Source organism: Kogia breviceps, chromosome 10, assembly GCF_026419965.1.
Source record: "Kogia breviceps isolate mKogBre1 chromosome 10, mKogBre1 haplotype 1, whole genome shotgun sequence".
In the NCBI taxonomy this organism is placed as follows: domain Eukaryota; kingdom Metazoa; phylum Chordata; class Mammalia; order Artiodactyla; family Physeteridae; genus Kogia; species Kogia breviceps.
The window spans coordinates 38,218,729-38,241,019 of record NC_081319.1 but is presented as its reverse complement, the minus strand read 5'-3'; the positions used below and the strand labels follow the sequence as shown (position 1 = coordinate 38,241,019).

Genomic DNA, 22,291 nt, shown 5'->3' with positions numbered 1-22,291 from the left:
AAAGGTTGATGCACATTTCTGGTAAGCACAGGGGAAAGCAGAAACTTGTAATTTGTTGCTTGTTAGAGTATAAATTTTGTAACCTCTGTGAAAGCAATTTGGCAATATCTATCAAAATTAAAAATGCACAGATCCTTTGGCCTAGCACTGACCACTTCTAGGAATTTATTCTATAAATAAACTCACACACATGTGAAATTACACCCCAGGGTGTTCGCTGTGTGATGCTTCTAAGAGTAATCGATTGGAAACACCCTACCCTGAGGAGCCTGGCTGAGTAAATATGGAGCATCCTCACCATACATCCTATGCAGCTATTAAAACGATGAGGGTGAGGCAGTGCCACAGGCAGTGATGTATGAACAAGGTGTAGTATATGTATAGGATGTTAAACTCATGTTTTTTGTTTTTTTTTAAGGCTTGGGATTCTTTTTTTTTTTTATTGAAGTATAGTTGATTTACAATATTGTGTTAGTTTCAGGTATACAGCAAAGTGATTCAGATATATATATATATATGTATTTCAGATTATTTTCCATTATAGGGTATTATAAGATATTGAATATTGTTCCCTGTGTTATACAGTAAATCCTTGTTGCTTATCTATTTTATGGGATGTAACAATGTTTTTTTAAAAGAAGAAGAGTAAGTGTTCTGGAACCCTGCTAGTACCCTCCAGACCTCTCAGCCTCCATTCCCCATCCCCCGCCCCCCCATCCCACGAAGTTGAGCTGCGTGGGTGGCATTCACTTGGCTCTGCCCTCTTGGTGTTAGGTCTGGACAATGGGAGCCCAGCAGGAACTTAGCAGGCAGGAGCAGGAGGTCATGTTTATTCCCATGTCCATGTTTATTCCCCTCCCAGTCCATCCTCCTCTTGATTTTTCTGAACAGAGATCTGGTCACATCCCTCCCTGTTCAAAACATTCTGTGGCTCACCACTGCCCTCTGGATAGAAGCCAGATTCCCACCACAGACCATGGACCATGAGGCCCCACCATGGCTTTTGAGGGTCTGTTCCTGCCAGCTGTCCATTCTCTATACTTCCAAACCTCTCCCAGGCCCTGGTCTCAGCATAGTTCCCTCTGCCTTCAACACTCCCCCCTGCCCCAGGGGACAGCCTCAAAGGACCTCCTTCTCTTCCCCTGGCTGCTGTGCTCCTGCCCTGAAAGCAGGGAGCACCCTTCCCTGCATCCTACCTGTGCTCCTGGAATGCAGTTTGGCTAAATGGACAGAGGTTCCCCAAGGTTCTTGGCCTCTGATACTCTTCAGAGTCTGTTCTGCTGCAGAGCCCAGCTCTGGTCCTTCCAGATTTGGGGAAGAAGGTGGCCTGCTTGACTCACCTCTGGGAGACTGGACCAAAAGAGGCCAGGGAGGACCCAGGGGACTGGAGACCAAGGCTCAAGGGAGAGGCCTGGTAGGACAGGCTATTGGTTGGGGCAGGGTAGGAATAGGACTGTGTACAATCAGTAAGAAGCCATGTTTTAAAAAATAACTCTGCTGTCAGCAGTGGTGAAACAATATAATAAATAGGAGAAATAAATCTCGTTACCATGTAATGAGCTGCCTTATTAATGTGTTAAACTTGTAAGAAATGCTTAAGTGTATAATTGGCACCTAATGAGGGTGCCAATTAGGAATCATTATACCTTTCTTTAAAAAAAATCCTAATTGGCAGGTGGGCATTTCAATCAATGCCACAGAATTAGCTCCGCAGGGACCCCGTCCTGGAGGTGCATCTGGAAGCTGTACCTGCAGGGCCACACATTGGTGGCTAGCCCCACTGGAGCCCACAGCAAGGTCAGGACCACCTGGGTTCGATGTGCCCCAAACCCACCAGGGACCAGGACTCACTTTCTCCTGGGCCACCAAATCCTGCTACTGATTAAAGCCCATCTGAAATGGTGCCTCGTCAGGAGATTTCCCTGTTGTTCCAGCCAGATGGGGGGACTTGGTCTGTCTAGAGGCTTCCAGAGGCCAAGGGCTCACTGAGCACAGTGGCCATGGCTCTCCTCCAGTGCCCGGCACACAGAACCTCAGCATCCCTCACTCAGCTAAATCTCATCCTGGCCACCTTTACAAGTAGCCCCCATGTGCCTGGCAGGGCCAGGGGGAGGCGGGCAGGCAATGGAACTCAGAGTGGATTTCATCCCTCTTGCCTCCAGAACTCAGCCTCCCTTCCCAGGCAAAGTAAAGCCGAGCAGATCTACATTCCAGGCCAAGCCGGCAGAAGAGAAGCATCCTGAGCAGCCGCAGCATGATTAATTACCAAATTAATTACCACATTAGTCACCTGGGTAATTGCCAGAGGGCTGGGAGGAGGGCAGGGAAGGAGGTCCACGAGGGGCAAGGCCCAGTCCACGGCAGGGTGGTGAGTAACCCTGGCCGAGGCAGTGGGCAAGAGGGCAGAGACAGGACACTGGCTGTAGTCTGAGCAGATGGCTTGGGCAGAATGGGAAGCAGTAGGCTGAGAGTCTTGGAAGCCAAACTTGGAGGTTCCAGAGTGCTGGCCTGTGAGTGGAGGATAGAGGGGCCATGGAGGCAGTGGCAGGTGGGGATGGCTGGGAGCTTGGCTGGGGTGGCTGGGAGGTCCAGGAAAAGGTGGCCAGGTGGACTGTATGTAAACTTGGAGGGAGGGAGTAAATTGGCCTTGGGGGCTGCAGGCTGGGGGAAAGTGCCAGTTTCTTGCCTGGAAACTAGGAGGGAAGTTGGCATCTCTGAACCCGACAGAGAATGAGATGGGACAAGGGGCGAGCCCCTCCCCTGTGGCCTGTGGATCCCCAGGCCTCTGGGGCCCTGACCCTGTCTGTGACTCTTGTATTAGGAGTGAATGCAGAAGGGGCAAGTAGCTTCTGCCACCTGCTGATTTTCAGGAGCTATCAGGAAACTGAGGGATCCCGTGCTTCCCAATGGAAAAAAACACAAGGCCACTGTGTGGAGCCAGGTTAGAGGGCTCTCTGGCCCCAGAGCTCAGGCCCTGCCCTATTTTTCTCTCCTGGTCCAGCTGCTTCCACTTACCCCTCCCAGGCCAGATCCCAGAGGATGGGCTGTGTTTCCAGGAGGCCCCAGGTCAGGCCAGGTGTGGAGCAGGAGACTGCCCCTTGACCCTGAACCCACCTGGCAGTGGGGGACTTGGTATCTCTGGGGAATTGCCTTCTTCAGAGAGAAGGAGATGGGGGGACATGAATTGGTGGTTAGTTTCTGAGTTTTACCAAATAAAGTAGAATCTAAGAGGAAAAAACAGTTGTTGGGGGCTTCCCTGGTGGCGCAGTGGTTGAGAGTCTGCCTGCCGATGCAGGGGACACGGGATCGTGCCCCGGTCTGGGAGGATCCCACATGCCGCGGAGCAGTTGGGCCTGTGAACCATGGCCGCTGAGCCTGCACATCCGGAGCCTGTGCCCCACAACGGGAGAGGCCACAACAGTGAGAGGCCCACATACCACAAAAACCAAAAACCAAAAACCAAAAATCAGTTGCTGGGTAGAGGCAACTTTAGATCTTGGGCTCCTTGGGAGAGTTTAGAGGGCAAGACCAGAGTTTGAGCCAGGAGGTACAACCCAAACCAGGTGGACCTGCAGCCCCATGGCGCTGGAATGCTGAGTCTATATGTGATTCAGAAGTTCCCACTTCTGTGAAGGCCTGTACCCCTTGGACTACTGTTTGGATCTTTAGTGTGTTATTTATTTAACAAATTATTTACCTAGTGTTTCCTATGTGTCAGGCACTGTTCCAGGCTCTCTACAAACATGAACTCTGCTTTTTGTTCAGTTATAACGTGTTTTATTACTTAACATAGATCACGACTTCCTTTGTTAATCATCAAATATGCATTAATAGCATAATTTTCTTCTTTTTAAAATAAATTTATTCATTTATTTATTTATTTTTGGCTGTGTTGGGTCTTCGCTGTTGCACGTGGACTTTTCTCTAGTTGCAGTGAGCGGGGGCTTACTCTTCATTGTGGTGCATGGGCTTCTCATTGCAGTGGCTTCTCTTGTTGTGGAGCACAGGCTCTAGGCACCCGGGCTTCAGTAGTTGTGGTTCTCAGGCTCAGTAGTTGTGGCTCTCATGCTCAGTAGTTGTGGTTCACAGGCTTTAGGGAGCAGGCTCAGTAGTGGTGGCGCACGGGCTTAGTAGCTCTGCAGCACGTGGGATCTTCCTGGACCAGGGCTCGAACTCATGTCCCTTGCATTGGCAGATGGATTCTCAACCACTGTGCCACCAGGGAAGCCCCATGGCATCATTTTCAAAGGCTTCTGTCCATTCCCAGCACAAAATATTAATCCACCCTCCACTGCTGACTTTGGTTTATTTTCAAACAGATCTGTAATGTAAACAACTTCATGCTCTGGATTTTTCAGGGTATGGAGTCTTAGATCACCTGAGGACAAGTGGTCATGCCCTGCTCCCAGGTAGTCCTGTGGGTGAAGTGGGCTCTGAGAGGAGAGGGGGCTAAAGGACCTGAGGACCAATGGTACCTTTGGGTAGATTTCTAAGGGTGACCCCTAATACAACCCTAAACCCACCATGTGGGGACTTCCTGGTGGTCCAGTGGGTAAGACTCTGAACTACCAATGCAGGGAGCCTGGGTTTGATCCTTGGTAGGGGAATTAGATCCCACATGCATGCTGCAACTAAGACCCGGCACAGCCAAAATAAGTAAATAAATAAATAATTATTTAAAAATAGACAAATAAACCCACAATGTGATTTCCACCAACCCAGCAGCATCTCCCGTAGGCAACAGCAAGGCTGCACCTATTCCAGGAGGAGCTCAGACCCTAGGAATCAGTCCCAGGGAACCTGCACTTCTGGAAGTTCTTAACCCAAACCTTCAGGCTACTCAGTGGTCTCAGGTGTGCTCTGACTGATAACTAGCTCAGTGCTACTGGATACGGGTCTGAGAGAGTAACATCTGCACCAACAAAAAACTTATTAAAGATGTCATTTCGTGAGCCCCACAGGAGAATCATAACTTAGAGTGGGGTCCTGATTCCCCCCAAATTTGCATGCACTTTAAAGCTTTGGAAGAAATGTTTCCTGCGTGGTTCCCATGCAGTTTCCCATTAGTATTACATGATGAGTATTTAGCAATAACATCACCTGTGCCCTCCCCACAGAGCCTGTCTATTGAACTGGGTGGGAGTATCCGCGTTGTTTTAACTCTAGGTGATTCTAAGTTTAGGCCCGGTTTAAGCATGAGGACTGCTGGGTACATTGGTGAGAGTTGCTGCCTGTCTTTGGTCCTTTTGCCTTTGGGGAGGCATTAGTGTCTGCTCTACATGGGATTGGAAGGGGCAGGGCCCAATTACTCTATGCTGTAGCAGAATTTTTGGACATCTGTGTTAGGGAAGAGCATGTGTAGGCAGGAAAGAAAAAGCTCATAGTTTGTTCTCCATGCAGGAGCTCATTGTTCCTGAATCTCTTTTTCATACAAACATGAACTATTAATCCTATCAAGTAAGACCTGTTTTACACTTTGCAGATGAGGAAACTGAGGCAAGAGGTTCAGGGATTTGCCAGGGGTCACATGGTGGCTGAGCTGGGATTCAGACCAGCTGGTTCTTGTAGCAATGGGCATTCAGGTGAGTGCAGTTGTACGGGGTGGGGGTGGGGGTCTCTGGGACAGCTGACACCAGCACCACAGTGGAAGGCAGAGCCGATTTGCCATTAGTTATACCCCTCTTCATAGCTGAAGGAGGTCCTGGGGCCAGTTACACCACCTCTTCTTCAGAGTCAGGCTGCCTGTGGCACTATATCATCAGTAATCACTTTGCGGGAGCTGCTTGTTTCCTGCTATCTGCCTTGTTGGAGATGATGTATGCGGATGAGATCGTGCAGCTTCTGCCCTCCCCAGCCATACAGCTTAGCTGCTGCAGGCAGCAAATGCCCCACCTCATGTGTTCACTCATGGGGATGCAGGAGCTAAAAGGAGGGGGACTCTCGGTGACGTACCCAGGAACCCACCTAAAGTCCAGCCCAGAGAGGGACCTGCCATGGCGGAGGCAGGGATGAACCAGACCCATTCAGAGTGTGACCTAGGATTCCCACAGAGCTGGGTTCAAATCCTTTGTGACCAAAGACAAGTCACTTAGTCTTGAAACTCAGCTACAGGTGGGATAGCTAATTGATCTCATAAGAAATCAGTGGCGGGCTTCCCTGGTGACGCAGTGGTTGAGAGTCCGCCTGCCGATGCAGGGGACATGGGTTCATGCCCTGGTCCGGGAAGGTCTCACATGCCACGGAGCGGCTGGGCCCGTGAGCCATGGCCGCTGAGCCTGCGTGTCCGGAGCCCATGCTCCGCAACAGGAGAGGCCACAACGGTGAGAGGCCCGCGTACCACAAAAAAAAAAAAAGAAATCAGTGACAAGAAGCCTCCATAATGGGGGGAGGGGAGAGACAGTTTTCGTTTTTCTGTGTGATACCCTTGTGGGCACTGATCTGAGGTGGGAGCTAGGATTTGAGGTAAAGATGGGATAGGAATTTACAGTAGAGATCCCAGGGCAGGAACAGGTGGCAGTGAGAAAGTTCCAGGAGGGAGTGACCTGCAGATACCGTGAGCTTTGTTATCACGACCATGAAAGGGCATGGCCCCCAGCCTCACCCCTGCTCAACCTCCAGCAGCTGAACCTGTCAGCAGGCCAGCCCGGTCAGGTACAGGAGGTTGGCTTTCTCCCCTGTCTATGGAAGATGCCTGGTGAAGTAGAGGGGGCCCCAGTCCCTGTGCCACCCTCAGGGTTTGGCATAGACCTTTCCTGTCTCCAAATGCCCACAAGAGCTGCTCTGCCGAATGGTGAGGCTTTGGGGTTCAGTCTTTATCCCCTGCTGGGAGAAGCTATCTAGATACCAGGACAGGGCCCACAGCTTAGACTTTCCAAAATGGGTGGGGACCATCCATAATAAAAGTTCAAAGAAGTGCACACATTTATTGAAGTCTTTCCACGTGCTTTTTATATATTAACTCATTTAATTCTCATGAGGCAAGAACCACTTACCAATCCTCTGTTCAGTGAATAGCGCTGAGCGCCTACTAGGTACCAGGCTCCATTCTGGAGGCTCAGGACACAGCTATGAGTAGACAGACATTCTCCGTGACCCAGCCCCAGTCCAGACCTGCTCCTGGCAGGGAGGAAGCAAACAGCTTCAGTGCACCAGCCACCCAGACTCCCAGTCTCCTGAAAAAGGGCTCAAGGCCAAGTTTCACCCAGAGCACTCCTCAAACCGGGCCCACAAGCCAGGCCTATAATCTGGGCCTGCACCGCCATCTGCTGGTCACATTGGGAAGGGCTCCAAAGAGAGTGCTCTTGCCTTCCTCCACCAAAGAAAACTGGTCCACTTACACACTGAGGCTTGGGCAGGGGACAACTTGCGTGTGGGAACAGGCCTCCTGGGTCCCTCTGGCGGAGTGGAGGTGAGTGTGGTCTCTCTTGGGGAGTCATCCAGCAGCACCCTTGGCCCGGTGATCCTCACAGAGCAGTCTGACAGATCCACTCCCCTAACAACAGATCCACTCCCCTAACAGCACCGGTGTGAAGCAAGGGGGTATTCAGTAGAGAGGCGGAGAGGGTGTGGCACATAGGGCTGGCCCAGCACAAGGTAGGCGCCCCATGTTTGTGGGGGTCATCTCCATCGCTAGTGCCATGGCTGTGAGGAAGCCCATCGTCCCTTACACCTTGCCCCTGCCCAGCCTGAAACGTCCATCGTGACCTTGTGTCCAAACCCAGCACAAGGCCCGGCACAATGAAAGCCTTGCCTTGCCCCTAGTCAGAAGTGCTGTTGCGTCTCTTGTCACTTCCTAGAGAGGGGTGACTTGTTGCTGTCTTCGTCGCTGTTCTGGCTCACACGCTGCGTAGGACTCTTCTAAGGCCAGCCCCTTCTGGGTGCACCTCAGCCCCAGAGTACAGCAGAGGGCCTGGTGTGGAGGAGTTGGGAATGGCTGAAGAGAATGAAAAAGTGGTGAGAGGAGGGGGAAGCTCTTCCTTCAGAGAACATTCTTACCTTCTTTGGGAGCCTTGGGTGTGAGCTCTGGGGTTAACCCAACTGAGGTAAAGTCCAGGCCCTGCCGCATGCCGTTACCCTACTGCTCTGTGCTTCAGTTTCCCCATGTATAATATGAGGGCACAACTGGTGCCCATAGTCTGGGGTTGCTGGGGGATTTAAATGGGTTCTGATTTTGTCTGCAAGTGCCACGGGAGGTTCACACACACACTGCAGCTCTGAGCTGCCCACAGGGATTTATGGCAGGAATCCTGTCCTCCTCCTTCACCTGGGGCTTCAGAGCATCACCTTATTGACTAGTTATCGAGCCGCTGCTAAGTCCTTTAAGTCTCTCATAATCTGGTGTTCTCAGCCTCCTCTGGGTAAAGAGCATCTCTGCGAACTTTGCCAGAGAGAGGCCCACACTCCCCTTGCTTGGCCTTCTGGGGCCTCCAGCCTGCTGGCATGGGAGTGAGTGGTGGTGGGACGGAGGTTCAGTGTCTGCCGCCTGGTCCTGACTGAGAGGGGCCTGAGTAGCAGGGCCAGGACTAGGATGAGGGGAATGAGGCACCCAGGGCACAGATTTGAGGAGACATTCACGTTCAGGTTGGTGCAAGTGTAGTATCAGTGGCTGAGTGGCTCCTGACATTTTGAACCCTATGCTCCTTTTCACCTCACTCTAGTCCCTACCCTGCCAGATGAGCCCCCATGTCAGGACCTGCAGTGTGAGGGCTGCTCTCCATGCCACATAGGGGAGAGGCAAGGGAGGAATCTGAGGATGGGGCCAGAGGTGCACTTGGGGCCACCAAATGGGTGACTGGGCTGACGGTGGGGGACTGGAAGGCCACCTGCAGTGCCTATAGATGCCAGCAGGTGGCAGCACAGGAGCACATTGGAGGCTGGAAGGCCGATTGGGGAGCCAAGTGGGCCGTGCCTCCTGGGTGCCCCATCAGGCCCCAGCACCCTCCTGTTTCTAGGCCTTGTCTGACACTCCTTTCTCAAATGGCATAGAGGAAGAGCCAATCCCCTGGCTCTGAGCCTGATGACCCTAGTCTCTGGGTGCTAGAGGTCTTACTCTGTAAGATGGGTGACAGTATACCCCCAAGAAGGACACTGGGAAAAAAGTGAGATTGTGCCGGGATCAGGCCAATCAAAGGTAGCAGTTACTGGGACCGGATTATGGCCCTTGAGGTGGCCCAGGGCCCTTTCTGGCCATTGTCCAGCTGTGAATACCTGTGAATGGCTGTGGGGAACACTGCCCTGGCCCTCCCTCAGTGAGCCGGTCCACTGTACCTGGCATGTGGCAGGAGCTCAATAAACCACACATAATTATTATTAATGTTATTATTATTGACACTGTTATTACGGCAGCCCCTTTATCTCTAGCTGCACTCCCAGGAAGTAGACCTGCCTACCTCTCCTAATGCAGGCCTCCAGTCCTCCAACAGAAGTACAGTAAGGGCTGGGTAGGTGGAATGGCCAGGGTGAATGTCCCTCCTCTCCTGTTTGACCAGTGGCCAGAGGACAGGAGGCCCATCAACCCCAAGGGCTGGGACATTTACTGTTGTCCCCTCTCTACATTCTCACAGGTCAGATCCCAGAGGTGGCTGAGTAGGAGAAGCTGAGGGGACTGGCTGGGCCTCAGCCTGGATGTCACTGGGAGCACTGGGGAAGCTCAAGCAGGTGGGCACATCCATCCATGTTGCCATCCAGGAAGGTGGGAGCTGGATTAGTGGTGCAAGAGACTGGGAGACTGGGTGCTCCTTGACAGTGATCTGTGGGGCTTTGGCAGCCCCAGGGGGGAGGTGCTGGTACCCAGCGACCATGTATTAGGAGAACAGAGGGGTGCAGACAAGCACATGGCCTCCCATTCTGCACCACATATGTACACCTGGAGGAAATGGGGCTGGGATCCAGGCTGTCACGGAGCCTCAAAGGGGACCTAGTCCTAGCCCTGGCCTTGGAAAGCTGGACTGAATCTATGGCCCTTTCCCCTGAAATACCTAGGCATAAGACACAGGACATGCCCAGCCTCCTGTCAGGTTAAAGGGAAGTAGGAGCTTGGAGCACTTTGGGCCACGCTGGTAGGTGCAGGCTGTGTTACTGTCCTCCATATCAAGGCTTGCCTGGGCCACATGAGCTGTGGGCTGTGGGCCCAGGATGTACCAGATTCAAACCCCGGCCCCAGCATGCCCTGCACCAGCTGTACCCGGGGCCCTGGGCTACTCTCCCCTGGCTCCTCACTGATGAAACTGGAGTGAGACAGCCCACCTCCCCCAACCACTGTGGGTATCAGCATCTCTGACCTTTCAAGAGTGTCTTCTGTATGACCACCCTGGCTGCACTTGCCCCCTGTCCTGAGCCCTCAGAGGCCAGGAGGGAGGGGGATGCTCCTGGGGTTCCCTCATATACTCTCAGCCAAGGCCCCTCACACTGAGGCCTGCTGCAGGGTGCACCTGGATAGGATAGGGTGTCAGTGCCTGCTCTCAGCCTCTGAACACCCCCAGGCACACTGGACCTTCTTCCTGCCTTCTTTTTCATATAGTTGCAGACTTAAAGTGTGTTTGTGGATACACTTGAAACACACACACACACACACACACACACACACACACACACACACACTCTCTCTCTCTCTCTCTCTCTCTCTCTCTCTCTCTCTCTCTCTCTCTCTCTCTCTCTCATCCTTTCTTCCTATTTGACATCTGTTTCCTCCCATCTCAAATGGCGATGCAGAGACTGGGTTGGTGCTGGGCCCCCTGTGGGGCTCAGTGATGTTTCTGGAAGGAACCCATTGCAAGTCAGACTGCTCTACAGGAGTTTCTGTGCTCATCCCCACAGGAACTTTCCTTTACATCCTGAAGGCGTCTCTGGCATCTGCCTGTAGCCAGGCAACGGGATTATTGTATTCACTTTGTCTCAAAGGTGACACTTCACTTGATTAAACAAGATGGTCTCCTCTGAGGGCGGCCCTCCACATCCACCCTCATACCACCCACTGTAACTGCCACAGCTTCCGCCCAAAACTCCGGTTGCTACCTGTGAGGATGGGTTTCATGCATTGATGTGCGTACAGGGCTGGGGGCCAGGGGAGCAGCTCCCAAGGGCCCCCTTGTAACCGTCACCACCAGGAGTAGTAATGACAGGCGGGCAGCGCCGTCTCACCACGTCTGCCTGGCTGAGGGTAGTGAGGAGCTTTCTGGTCAGTCCACCAGGCCCATGGTCACATGGAGGACACGTCACCTGGAACATTTTATCCCAATGTTTATTGATCCCACACTCTGTGGAAGACCTGGGAACTTTGGGGGGCATTTGGTTTACCTCCAGGAGCGAGAGAGAGCTAGAAAACAGAAGGTGGGTGGAAGGGAAGAGGGGGGTGACGTGAGGGGACAAAGGAGGAGGAAGCAGCCCCCATCACCCAGAGAGAGCTGCCCTGTGTCCATCACCTAGCCAAACCCACCCACCCAGGACAGGGGTCTGGGGCAGGCAGTGAGAGAGAATGGGGACAGGGGTCCTCCCGGAGCCCCCATCCCAGGCTCTGGTCCCTGGGTGCCAGCCTTACTCTCTGGACTCCATTTTTAGGGTCCCCCAGACATTGGGTCCTCTGCAGCTCCCACATTCTGGGGCTGAGAGGCTGTCCAACAGGATGGGGGTGTACAGCCCACACATCCTGTCTCCCCTCACCCTCAGAAATCCTCTGTCTGCTGAGGAAAGGAGACCCCTCCCCAAGACCAGGCTTGTCACTGACAGGCCTGGCTGTCTGACCCCAGTGTGGGAGGCCCATGGGGTGCTTGGGGCCCTCACTCTTACCCAAGGCCCTGTCCTGCAACCCCCAGGTCTAGCCCAGCCCTCCACCATGGGACTGGGGCTCACCCACTCCTTGTTTCCACTTATGCTAGCCTGAAGGCTCAGTTCTTTAGCAGAGGGTCAGGATGTCACTTAAAGTCCTGGTTTGTGAGATTTTCAATGCTAAAATTGTGCAGTCCTGGGAAAACTAGTGCATTAGGTCACACTGGTGACCAAACCCTCCAAACCCTTCTGAACACTGCAGGTGGGTTCTCCACACATAACCCTTGTGGCTTCCCAACACCACCCATCCCCTGCGCTCCTGTGCTCTGGGAAAGACCACATTATTTTGTTCTCTTTTGTGTTTCACACCCAGCTCCTATGGGTCCTGAGGCATCGCACCTCCCCCTGGCCCTTGGGGCTCAAGCCCCCTCCCTCCTCTGGTCCCATAGGTCCTGTCCACTTGGCCTCTCCAACCAAGGGGATGGCAGGCATTGTGGCCCCATTCCACAGCGGAGGCACGAGGCCCCAGAGCAGCCTTGAACTCAGGACCAGAGGCAACTCATTGGATAAGGTGGGCTTCTGCTCATAGCTGGGATCCAAGCGACCATGCCCCCCGCAGCCCCTCACCCACCCCACCGCTCCTGGGGTTTCACATCCCCAGTGTCACAGGCTCACAATCTCTTTGTGTAAACATCTTAATTACATCTTTAATGCTCTCACATGGAGATGCTATGAGTTAAATTACAGCTTCTGTGCATCCTAAATTACCCACAGCCCTCCAGTTGGCTCAAATGCTAACGTATTTATAGCATCTTGAGGAGGAAATAAATCCAGAACCTTCCCCATGAAGTCCTCCTAGACCCTCACAGCCTGACACCTCGCATTTGCCACCCTCGTGTCCCCGCCAACCAGCAGAGGACGGTGCCGGCGGCGAGGCTGGGCACAGGGGTATGCGTCTGTGCCTGCTCAGGTGCACATGCGTGTCCAGCGGAGAAGTGCCCAGCTCTTGGGGTCTGGCTTGACCTAGTGCCTTGCCCAGATGCCCCAGCCTGGCAGAATTCCTGCGGGGCATGGGGTGGGTGGACAATGGGTAGGTGGGTTGTGTGATCAAAACCCAGACTAGGTCTCTTAGGTCTGTTTTCCAAGGGGCTATCCCCACCCTGTTTCAGGCACTCAGAACTTCCCCTGCTAGCCTGCAGCTGGCGACCACCACCCTCCGACCAATAGTCTCTCCCCCAACACCAGGTCCCTGATAAACACCAAGACAGGGAACTGTTCCAGAAGCAGGTTGCCTGGCTTTTAGAGCCCAGTGAAGGGATGTGGTAGGCAGTGGACCCTTGCCTTTGCTTCCCTCTTCCTTCAGTCCCTGAACACTGAAGGTGGAGAAGGTGGCCTACTTAATGTTCCTCTACACACCATGGGGTGGGGGTTGGCTTGGAGAGTGGAACCAATGCAGGGGTCTCCATCCTGCCCCCTGTGCTGGGACAGGCACGTGTCTGCAGGTGGGCACCCTCATGTGCATGCAGGAGGCCTTCTAGAAGGTCCGGGAACTGCATCCCTCCACACCTGCTCCCCCACCTCCCTTCCCCCTCAGCTCTCATCCTAGCTTGGGCCCAGCCAATAGCCGACCACCACGGAGGGGTGGCTGGAAGACCTCATGGATCCCTGTGATATGGACTGACCTTGGGTATGAGCAGCCCTCCTCCTGGCATCTTTGCCCACTGGGCAGTTTCAGCTCTATCCCTGAGCCTCTCCCAGGGTACCACCATACCATGTGCCTGAGACCGGGGCGGCTGCCTCTCTCCACCCGGGGAGACTCCAGATTCCAAAGATATGTCTCTCCCTGATGGATGGGAACCCCCCCTACTCTCCTTCCCTTCCCCCTCCCATCCCACATCTCCCCCCATTTCCTCCACATTAGAGGAGCAAACCCTGATGTGAGGGGTCTGGGAAGGGCACAAGGAAGCCAGCCAGTATAAGGAAGCCTTATGAGGGATGCTCTGCATTCCAGGACCCTCAGGTCAGGGGATATCAGTGGCCATATGCCCAACCTGGCCAGGGGCCTCTTTTAGAGCCTGGAGGGTCAGCAGCTGGGTCCTCAAAATAGCTGAGGCCTTGGCAGGGCAGGTCCTGAGAGGAAGTCCTAATGATCTCGGAGTGGGCAGCTGAGGGCACTGTGGCAGGTGTCTTCATCAGAGGTCCAGGCCTGTCCCTGGGCTCCTCATGCGTGGATGGCATTGGCTACATCGGTGAACACCAGCCGGCTGGGCCTCTGCATTGGGCCCTGAGAGGGGAGAGTGGTCTGCAGAGAGACAGTAAGGGGCATCAGGGACCTTGACCAAGGCCATGCACTCTCTGGTCCAGTCCCCTCCACCCTCTGGTGCCCACGTGCGCTTGGCACCAGCTATGTCTTCTGCCTGGAATGCCCTCCCACAAGCTCAGCCAAGAAATACGACCTGGCTCAGATGACTCCTCTCCCCAGCCATCCCCAGCTTGCCCTGCCACCTCAGCCAGTTGCAGCACTTAACCTAGGTCCCAGGGCCTGGATTAATTATGCATGTACCGACCTCTCCCAGCAGAGGGTGTTCACCTCTGTACCCCCAAGCCCCAAAGCCCCGGCACAGGGGCTGGCACAAGGGAGATGCACAGGAAACAACCGTCAAAGAGTCAGTAGTCCCAAGAGCTGGGTGGACCAAGGTTCTCAGCCCAATTTCCTGAATATCCCAAGGGGGAATGAGTCCTGATCCAGGTGACAAAGAACTGGTAGCAAAACCAGGGGACTCCCAGCCTGGACTCTTCCTGAGCCCAGTCTCTTAATTCTGCCACTGTGGAGCCAGGTTCCCTAGCAACCTGTGCAGTCAAGGCAAGGAGGGATGCAAAGGGACATCATGGGTCAGGGGGAGACCAGGCCTCCTCATGGTGCTCTGGCCCCTGGGGATTTCAGGGACTGGTGGCAAGTGGCCAGGCATCCCAGTGACTCTGGCAGGATAACCACACAGGTACCCCTCACTTTGGACATGGGAGGTGAGTCCGGCTAGGGTCTGCACCTGCCTGGGGTCTGCCAGCTACTAGGAACCCACCAATCTACTCAGAGGTGCCACTGCCCCAGAATCTGATGCCAGTCACAACCCACTCAGGACTGGGATCTCAGGAAGCAGAAGAACCCAGGGTCTCAGCCCCCCAACAATCCCTCCCATGAGTCTTCTCCTGCTTTCCCCCTAGTTTGAGGGGGCATACCTGAGGCAAGAATCAGGATTTTCACTTGCAGATGAGAAAACTGAGGCTCAGAGAGGCCAAAGGAGCTTCCAAGGTGACCAGGCTATCGGGACAGAGCCAGGTTGGATCCCAGGGCTGCCCTGGCCTGGCCTTGTGCGGTGAGTCTCTGGGTGGCCGAGGAGCAATTCTACTAGTTTCTAAACAAACCTGACAAAATCCATATACCCGATAGCTGCCACCTGACCACATGGCAGGTGCTAGAAAGCTACACGGGAAAGGAGGGAGGGTGGGGGTGGAAGAGCCACATACAGGCTGCAGGCTGGGTGGAGGAGCCTGGTCAGTGCCCACCTTGGCCTGCGTGGCCTGCACAGCGGTGGTGGCCTGCACGGAGGCAGTGTCCCGCCCATGCTCCAGCAGCTCCTGCTCCAGTTCATCTTGCTCCTCCGCGGGGTCGAAGTTGTACATAGGCATGAGCTGGTGGCGCAGCTTCTCCAGCCTGGGGGTTGGGGGGCAGAGACTGTTGCAGGCAGGGCAGGCCCTTCCGCTCCCACCAGCCCTCCAGGTGCTGCCTGCTGACCAGTTGACACCACCATGTTTAGGGTCCTAAAATTTCCCCCGGGATTCAATGAAAGACATTTTTGCACATACAGTACTAGCTCTACCCCTTGGATGGGTGGTCTGGGAGGGATAGTTACCCACTCCTGGGACCAGATGGGGCCACGGGCCACAGAGCTATCATCCATGAGAGCCATGGGGACTGCCTAAGCCAGGGCCTTGTGTAACCCCCAGCCTCTGAGGGGCCGGGGTGGGGAAAGGGGAGTCAGTGGCCATTAGCTTAGGGCAGCAGGGCAAGGGTGGCTCAGCCCTCCCCAGGGGAAAATGGTTACCCCCAACCCCGAGTGGGCAGAAGAGGCCCTGACTCCCTCACTAGTGAGAGGGACCCTCATGGTGGAGGGACTCTCCTTTCCCACCCACGTCCCCTGGAGTCCAGCCCAGCATTGCCCACGGGCTGGAGCCTTGGGTGGCAGCTGGGGAGTTACCTCTTCTTCTTCCTGATGTACAAAACCTGCAAGAGAAGGAGCAGCATCAGATGGCCAGGAAGGGAGGCCCTAATCAATCCAGCAGCCCCTCAGGACAGGGGACACGCTGAGGCTGGTGAACGGGAGAACTATAGGTCCCCATGTCCTCAGCGACCCCATCCCAGGGACACATACATCCTAAATTTGTGCTTCCATTTGATGTTTATTAGACGCTGACAGTGCCCAAACTCAGAGGTGGGGAAAAGGCCAGCCTGGGAAGACCACACAGGTAAGCCTGGCCTAGGGACTCGTGGGCCCACCCCTGCCAAAACTGACTGTGGCTCCAGCCACTCAGTGCCTGCCTCGGACTCCTCAGGGCTGAAGTGGTGGTGGTGGGGTGGGGGGACTTCAGCATACTCCCTCCTCTCAGCTGTCCCCGGGACCAAATTTTCTCCCCATGTATGGGCAAAAAGAACAGAGGATAGGCAGTGGCCAGACTCTGCAGGGCAGTGGCTCTAGGCAAGGCTCTGGGCTGGCTTCCTGGGGTTTACATGGGAGGCTGATGGTCCTCAGGGGCTGAGGAGGAGGGTCTGAGCCCCTGGACATCAGCCTAGACCAAACTCCTGAACCCTGATGCTGGAGGAACCTAGGAAGACCCCTGGGTCCTAACCCCCATCATAATGACTTGAAGATAAAGGCCTAGGCAGCCTGAGAAAACATCTGAGACCCAAGAGCTCCTGGCTAGAGCAGGGAATCCTGGTACAAAGCACTAAGGGGAGGGAGGAAGGGGGTGAAACTTGGGGACCTCTGTAGGACTTGGAGCAGGAACTCCAGGGACCTTTGCCACCATCTCACTCATCCCTCAACTGGTGTTTTTTGACTACCAGGAGCATGACTGCTTCTGCCTGGGGGAAAGCCATGTCCCTAGAGTCTGTCCCCAACCCCCTGTGGCTCCTACACTCTTTGTGGCCCATTCACAGCTTGAATCTGGTTTGTTTCCAGCCTGACCCAGAGCTCCTCTTGCTGCTCATTCCTGGGGGACGCCAACGGCGGAAAGGAACTGCAGTGCCCCTTGCTCCCCCATCCCCTCCAGGAGGTCACATGTTGGCATGCCCCTTGCTCTCTTGTGGGTGGAATGCAACAGGAACTCCAGGTCTCTGGCATAGCCCCTTCCTGTCCTGAAGCAGCAGCTCCAGCCCCAGCACCCTGTACTCCCTCGCCTCTCAGCCCCCCTGCCTGCCCTGTGACACAGAAGGATCTTTCAGAGCCAGTCTCCACCCCTCGCCCCTGCTGCTCCCTCTACCCCAACTACTAACACCCTCCCCCCAAATACCTTCCTTTTCAAATTTCCTTACCCTTCACTGTCCAGCTGCAGCCCCACCTCTTCCAGGAAGCCCTCCCCCACTGTTCCTCCTACGTGACGCACACGGCCTGGCACTGATTTGTTCCTCCTTGCACCCAGCATGGCCTGGCTCAGGGTTGGCATGAGGGGAGAGGAAGTAGTACTTAAGGAACATCTCCGGAACTGTCCCCTGCCCAGGAGCTGTTTCCTGCCCTCCACTGCCTTTGCCCCATAACTTCCCTACCTCTCCGTTTTTGGTGATAAGGCCATCCACTGCGGCCCTCTGAATATTCCTCCAGAATGAAGAGTAAGGAAGTCTTCCCAAGTTCCCAGGACAAAATCTTTGGCCAAAAGTGACAAAGGCAGATTCTAGGCCCTGCTTTGCCCCTGAGGCTAGGGTGTCTCTGCCTGCTTAACCACCACATGGGTGCCAAACACTGGTATTCTGCCTCACCCCTGCCCCAGGAGACTGCTCAGGCCCCGGCCTCACTCTGTGTGTCGCATCCTGGCTCTGCCTGCTGGCCAACGGTTGTTCCCTGGCAGCAATCCGGAGCCTGTGGGGCCCATATGGTGACCCTGTTTTACCAGCAGCTCCAGCCACGAATGGATCATCCAACCCTATTTGTCACAACAACATGCTCCTGAGTCTAAGGCCAGCCGTCAGAGCCTGTGAGGGGCAGCAGGCAGAATGCCACCATTGCCAGGCCTACTGGGGGACCGCAGGTGCACCTCCCACCCATCCAGGTCTCAGTCCTCACAATCTCCAATGGGCCCTCGGTGACATTCTGAGTGTCCATGTATCATCTTAAGAGGAGAGTCCATATCTTTTTTTTTTTTTTTGTCCACGCTGCACAACTTGTGAGATCCTAGTTCCCTGACCAGGGATTGAACCTGGGGCCACGGCAGTTAAAGCGCTGAGTCCTAACCATTGGACCGCCAGGGAATTCCTAGGGGAGAGTCCATATCTTCAGAGGCAGATACCAGATCTGGAAGCATCATATCCACTCTCAGGGGACACCTGCAGCCCTCACCCCAGCTCACCTCTGCCCTGATGTCTGCCCAACTCTGCCCTTCCCATGATGCTGGAGCCAGGCCTCCTCACTCCCTGTAAGAACTGCAGGGCAGGACTTTTCCTCCCTAGTCCCTGGGGTCCCGAAGGCTTGGTCCAGGGCAAGTGCCCAGTAAATAATTGCCAAGTGAATGAATGAATGAATGAACATTGCCAGCAGCCTGCCATTCCCAGAGCATCCCATTCGGACTCTACAGCCCACGATCTATCCCGATTGCCTTCTGGCCTCTACTCCTATTGCATCCACACACTCACTTGCCTCACTGTCCTGCTTGCTCTCACAGATACCCGCTGTCTGCCTCCAAACTTTTGCCCATCAGGACCCTCCACCTGCAACACCCTCCTCCCCAACTCCTACGTGGCCTTCACGGCCCAGCTCAAAATGCCATGTATTCCTCAGAACCTTTTCTGGTTCTTCCAATTGGAGGCAGCCTCTCTGGTCTCTGGACCCCAATAAACAAATCTCTGGGGAAGGAAGGTATTGTACTATCACTAACAGACAATTGTGTTCTGATTAGATCCTCTAAAATCTAAACAATGATCGCCCTCTGCCAAGTGAGGGCCATCTGGGCCAGCCCCAGCCTGCCCCAGCTCTCACCATGGCCACAGCCAGGCCAATCACTGTGATGATCCCAAAGGACAGAAGCATTGTGCCCACGCCGGCTGTACCACCAGCCACGTCAGGGATTCTGGTGTCATTAAAGCTGGTGGCTTCTGGGCTGAGTGTGGTGGTCTCGGAAGCTGGCCCATCTGTGGCAGGCTCCAGGTCAGGTTCAGAGGTGGGTGGGTGGCTGCTGAGCCAGCTCCTAGCAGATGGGATCCTGGAGTCCATGCTGATGCTGAGGGACTGCTTGTGGTCAGTCAACCTGCTCACTGACTTCTGACATCAGGGGTGTCCCAGCCTGTGGCCCCCACTACCCATACAGGGGGCCACGTCCTTGGATAAAGAGAGCTCCCTGCCTCCCTGGGTGCTGGAAAGGAAAAAATAAAAAACGTGAGGCTGAGGATGGGACTCTGTGAGGAGATGAAGTCCCCTTAAGTTCTGAAGGCACAGGGGAAATAAAAGTTTGAGGGCAAGGGCAAGTTCAGGGAACATCAGGACATGTGCTTTATATATCTATGGATCCCACGTGGATTTAGGAACATGAAAATGAAGCCCTGCCCCCTCTTTGTGGGTAAGATATAGTGATCATACTTGGAAGATGTGAAAAGTAGTGGGAAGGTTTGAAAGAAAAAGTTCTTTCCCCACCCCCAGCCACTACTCCCCACGCTGCTCACCTTTTTACTTCCTGCCCCCCACATCCCTCACCTCCTGCTTGGAGAAAAAAATACTGCAGCTTTTTCCTTTCCTGGAGGAAAACACTTGCACAAAAGTCAGACAGGCTTGTCTTTGAATTCCGGTTCAGCCACTTAACTGGGTGACCCTAGGCAAGTCACTCCACCTCTCCATGTCTCAGTTTTCCTGAGTCTAAGGTAGGGGTATTAAGAACACCTCCCTCACAGAAAGGGTCATAGGGTCACTGAAATATCAGAATGAACAAGTTCCTAGAAATGACTTAGCTCAGTACAATCCTCATCCACAGCAAGCACCCAATAAATGTTAGATCTTCTCCCTCTGGCCACTCCAGTTGGGAAAGGGGAGCCCCAGAAGCCCCTGGACCCAGCCTGCTGTGCAGTCCAGCTTGTGCTTGGAGTAAAGGCAGGGACATGTGTGGCAAGACCAGAAGACAGGAAGGAGAGAGAGGCTAAAGTCAGGTCCTCTGGCGGGCTTTCTCTGTAGGCTCTTGGGTTATTGGACTCCCTATAGGGGCTGCCAGGGACTAGGAGAAAATCAAGGAGAGCGTATCTTCAGAGGCAGGGATGGAGCTCCCACTCTGAGATGCCTTCTCTTCCCCTTCCCTCCTCCCTTGGGAGCAGAGGGTGGGAGATGTACCCAGTCTAGGCTGTGACTTTGGCCTTCCCAGGCCAAAAGGCTCTGGGTAAGGCAAGGTGGGAAGAGGTCCCAGCCAAACTGCAGAAGGGAAGGCCGAGGGATAGGAGGGATGCACAGCTCATGGCTGCATACACACCTCTGCGCTAGCTCACGGGTGTATGTGGGATGCCTCCCTGTGCAGGTGTATGGGTGTGTGTGAGGTGTGCACACACCATTGATGGCCTCTTAGGAAGGAGCAAGGCTGGCACAGAAACACGGGATGGGAGAAGCTCATCGTCCCTCTCTGTCCTCCTCCTCTAGCTAGGCTGGGCACGTCAGGAGCCCCAGGTTCTTTCTTGGCTCTGCCACTGACCCCAGATGTGACCTTGGGCCAGACCCTTAACACTTGCTCTGGGGCTCTGTTTATTTTTCCCTCCAAAGGAGAGAAAGGGCCCTGCTCATCACTGTTAAGGAATGCCTCCTGGTCCAAAGCGCAAGAGAAGGAAGCCAGAGAGAAAGGGGTGGGCACCACCACCTCCAGGAACCCGCATACCATTCTCCACCAGGTTCATCAGTCCTCCCTGCCCCAATCCCCAACCCCACCTTCGCGACTCTGTGATTCCTCCATTCTTGCACAGAAGCGGCGACCTCAGCACTTACTTAATCCTCTCTGGGGCGCCGAACTCAGCGGGAGAGGCTAGGGGTGGTGGCGATTGGCAGGAGGCCGGGGCAAGGTGAGGGGGATCCCCAGGCCCCGGGGTTGGGGGCGGCGGGTCCGACCCAAGGTCCGCCCTCCCTGGGCGCCCTGGGAGGACCTCCCTGGGCTGGGCCCGCGACGTCACACTGCCCACAGCCGAGAGCGCCCGCTCTGCCAGCCTGGACAGGGACTGGCCGGCCGGGACCCACCTCGGGGGTGGGGCTGAGGCGAGCAGCCTCGCGGCTCCGCGACGCTCCAGCTCCTCTCCTCCCTGCCAGCTCCGTGCCCCCGGCCCCGGATTGGCTGTCAGGCCCAGAGCCTGCCCTGCATTGGCCCACTGGCCTGCCGCTCTGATCTGGCTCTGCCCCCAGCAAGAGGGGGAGCCGGGTCGTAGTTCTTGGAGACCACTCCTCACTGCCCGTGGGCTGTGCCAGAGTCGGGAGGGGGACGGTGGGTGGCCAGGCCTTCCTAAGGGCTACAACTTTGGTCTCCGGCTAGCCTGGGCTCCATCTCCACCAGGACAGAGTCGCGCTCCGCAAACGCAGGTGGACACAAATTTGGGGAGATCACTAGACTAGGAGTCCTTGAGTCTGCATTGAACTCCGGCTCGACCCTCCACTAGCTTAGTGACCTAGAGCAAGATGCTTCTCTTCCCTGGGTCTCAGCTTCCTGCTCAGATGGGCTCTGGTGTGAGGGCTCTTCTTAAATGATACCCATCCCAGGCTAGAAATGAGACATCTTCAGGGAAGTTGGGGGGTGGGATGGTATTTTTATTACAGGAGTGGTATTATTGGACACGTGGACCCAAGCAGGCCTACATACACCCCTCCAATCCAGAACTCGATCATCTATGGAGAGGAGCCTTCTAATCCTCAGGTTTTCAAAGGAGCTTATGGGGATCACCGGAGTAGCTTCTTACAAATACAGATCCCCAGGTCTGGGATGGAGCCCGGGAAACTGCATGCTTCATAGTAGTTTAGTCAACAGTGATCTAGTTAACCATAGATTAGGGGGCGAGGGGGTGGCATTGGCAGGCCACACTTTGCAAAACACTGCCATGAATGTTATTGGAGCGACTGAGGCTCACAGAGGGGCACATGGACAAAGCCTCAGGATGAGTCAGGATTCAAACCCTGGTCTACTATTTCCAGTTTCGAGCTCCCTGCTCGAAAATGGGAGCTAGAGGGTCAAGAGCGGCCCTGGGGTCCAGTTGCCACCTGAACCTCAGGTCCTGGACACTCGGTCCCACCCCCCTAAGTTAGTGCCCGCCCCC

The 22,291-nt window shown here is 54.8% G+C and overlaps 1 protein-coding gene across 3 annotated transcripts; it reads right to left on the bottom strand.

The window, feature by feature from the left end:
• Positions 1 to 12,444: 12,444 nt before the first annotated feature.
• On the bottom strand, positions 12,445 to 21,297 carry C10H3orf18 (chromosome 10 C3orf18 homolog). Of its 3 annotated transcripts, none has more exons than XM_067044105.1 (5): positions 21,228 to 21,297; positions 19,008 to 19,380; positions 16,020 to 16,045; positions 15,328 to 15,475; positions 12,445 to 14,065 (listed from the first exon to the last, which is right to left on the bottom strand). In XM_067044105.1, exons 2-5 carry the CDS (start codon positions 19,239 to 19,241, stop codon positions 13,985 to 13,987), a joined length of 489 nt encoding a protein of 162 aa, XP_066900206.1. In that variant the 5' UTR covers positions 19,242 to 19,380; positions 21,228 to 21,297; the 3' UTR covers positions 12,445 to 13,984. The 3 variants fall into 3 exon arrangements, with proteins under 3 accessions (XP_066900206.1, XP_058931298.1, XP_066900205.1); XM_059075315.2 differs by having other exon boundaries at positions 20,982 to 21,281; XM_067044104.1 differs by lacking the exon at positions 21,228 to 21,297 and adding an exon at positions 20,925 to 21,210.
• Positions 21,298 to 22,291: the final 994 nt, after the last annotated feature.

What these genes read in the sequence shown, in the direction of transcription:
- C10H3orf18 (XM_067044105.1), bottom strand. Translation starts at nt 19,241, where the DNA reads ATGGACTCCAGGATCCCATCTGCTAGGAGCTGGCTCAGCAGCCACCCA. An exon ending in TTGGCCTGGCTGTGGCCATG is followed by an intron (nt 16,046 to 19,007) that starts GTGAGAGCTGGG and finishes CTTCTCTTGCAG; the next exon opens with GTTTTGTACATCAGGAAGAA. An exon ending in TACATCAGGAAGAAGAAGAG is followed by an intron (nt 15,476 to 16,019) that starts GTAACTCCCCAG and finishes CCCAACCCCCAG; the next exon opens with GCTGGAGAAGCTGCGCCACC.